At 43.2% G+C, this 2,500-nt stretch overlaps 1 protein-coding gene across 1 annotated transcript in view; it reads left to right on the top strand.

Moving 5' to 3' along the window:
* Positions 1-2,500, top strand: part of chrd (chordin) — an 11,916-nt gene that overhangs the window by 700 nt on the left and 8,716 nt on the right. The window contains 4 exon segments of the mRNA XM_057350436.1: positions 1,097-1,200; positions 1,293-1,419; positions 1,832-1,963; positions 2,075-2,301. Coding sequence (XP_057206419.1) covers positions 1,097-1,200; positions 1,293-1,419; positions 1,832-1,963; positions 2,075-2,301 — 590 coding nt within the window.

The following is a 2,500-nucleotide window of genomic DNA, read 5'->3' as shown; positions in this document are numbered from 1 at the left end:
AGTTAAAGGAGTTAAGTTGAATTGCCGTGTACACTCAAGTTTGATTCTACTTAAAAATGATGCAAGGCAGCAACAAACTTTTGTTCTTCAGGTCAGTGTTTCAGTTTCTGGGTTCACTAAATCTACAGTAAATGCTTAAAGTCCCCGTGAACCGGAAGTTGCGATCGTCTTTACTTCCGTATGTTGACACATTTCCGAGGGAAAAGGAATTTTTAATTTAAAAAAAATTAGTGGGCGTGGTTTGCGTTTTTCATTGCGAATTGATTGGATGTGTTAAAACAGCTGTTGCGTTGATTTTGAAACGGTACTGGCAGCATGACATTGAAGGGGAGGAGTTAACGGATGCTCCACCCAAGCCGTCTAATTTACGTAATTTGAGATGGATAGTCATTTCAGGGCGGAAGTGCATTTTCAGCTTTAACTGAAGATTATGAGGGTAGATGAATTTTAAAATGAAAATGATATTTCGCTGCGATATTTCATGAAAAAAATAAGAAATGTCATTTTTAGTTTCACTGGGACTTTAAAGAGCAAGACTGTATAAGGGATTCTTAAGACCCCATTTGTCTCCAATTCATTGAATAAAATGATACCTGACCGTTATTGTAATTAACAAAAGTTTTAAAACTAAAAAATCCATTAGGACATTTATTTTGTGTTGCTACTTTTACTTTCAGCTTGCATGATAAAATATTTTGTGTATTATTTTAATATTCATTTTGTAAATGTCACGTTCTAACAGTAACAGTGTTATTGCAGACCCCAGAACTCTTGATGATGTAACGGGGTGAGCTGCGGTCACTCTCATTTCCTTCGCATTTCTCTCTTCATAGTCACATCACGGTTTACACGTGTGTCTCGCAGCGTGTTTAGCTTAACAATAAACTGTTTAATAGTCTGGCACTAAAGAGAGAATCTGGTGATCACGACCTCATTCCACACATGCAATAAACGCTTTCATGCCAAATCGACTCTCGTTCACTCTTCAAAACAAAGCAGATGAAAAGTTTCGATGAGAAATCGCGTTCGCTGCTTGTTATTGCTCTTCAGAAGCGATGTGATTCTGTGTCTGATCTGACGTTTGGGTTCATTTCAGGCTGTTCGTTCGGTGGACGCTTTTATTCTTTGGAGGACACGTGGCATCCAGACCTCGGCGAGCCGTTCGGAGTGATGCACTGCGTTATGTGTCACTGTGAGCCGGTAAGACATCACACACACGCGCACACACACAGAGTTGAGTTGTGTGTCGGTCAGTATCGTAAGCGTCTCTCTCTCTCTCTCTCTTTGAGCAGCAGAGGAGTCGGCGTGGTAAAGTGTTCGGGAAGGTGAGCTGCAAGAATATGAAGCAGGACTGTCCCGAACCGACCTGTGATGATCCCGTCCTGCTCCCGGGACACTGCTGTAAATCATGTCCAAAAGGTAACACACACACACACACATTCAGACAGATGTGCGAGTGTGTGTTTTTCTACAGCTGGTGACACTGAACAAATGGAAAGAGTGTTTTGGAATGTGGTAACAGTGTGTGAATAATGGAAACATTTGCCAGGATGTTTCCATCCTGACAAATGGATTTGCCAGAGGTGTTTCTCGTGGATGGACGGATGATGAATGACGGAGCGTTTGGATGATGTCGGAGCGGAGCCGGGCGGTCCGGGACTCATGTCTCATGTTAAACACTTGTTCACTATAATTCAGTCGAGCGATACGGCCGAGCAATACACCACACTTTGTTTTATATAGAGTCTGACACACTGAGGTTGCTGAACACTGACTCTATTATACGTTCTGGAGTGATGTCATTCTAAGGCTGTGGTTTCCGTGGTTACAGGTGACTCTGAGAGAAAAGAGGTGGAGTCTCTGTACGAGTTCTTTCATGAGAAAGACGACGACCTGCACAAATCTTACAATGACAGATCTTACATCAGTTCAGAGGACGTCAGCGCCAGAGACAGCAGGATGGGTAAGACACGTCTCTCTCTCTCTCTCTCTCTCTCTCTCTTTCTCTCACACTCCTGTCTGTCTTAAACACACATGCAGATTTTCACGCAGGATATGTTTTGTTTCCCTTCAGATTTTGTGGCATTATTGACATCTGTGGGTAACTCCTGGCTGCCGAGCTCAAGCGGTGTCGCACGAGCACGCTTTACACTCACGAAAACCAGCCTGACCTTCTCCATCACATACCAGAGGTAACACACACACGCACGCACGCACGCACGCACGCACGCACGCACGCACACGCACACACACACACACGTCTGGTTTATTATCTCCGTGGGGACAGTCCATAGGCGTAATGTTTTTATACTGTACAAACTGTATATTCTATCCCCTATCCCTAACCCTATCCCTAACCCTAAAGATCATAGAACACTTTTTGCATTTTTAGATTTGTAAAAAATATTGTTCTGTACAATTTATAAGCTTTTGTGCCCATGAGGACCTCAATTTTGGTCCCCACAGTGACACGAGTCCCCATGTGTTGTGTGTATTCAGG

Source organism: Triplophysa rosa, linkage group LG14 (assembly GCF_024868665.1).
Source record: "Triplophysa rosa linkage group LG14, Trosa_1v2, whole genome shotgun sequence".
In the NCBI taxonomy this organism is placed as follows: domain Eukaryota; kingdom Metazoa; phylum Chordata; class Actinopteri; order Cypriniformes; family Nemacheilidae; genus Triplophysa; species Triplophysa rosa.
The sequence above is the reverse complement of the archived record's forward strand: the minus strand, read 5'-3'. Positions and strand labels throughout refer to the sequence as shown.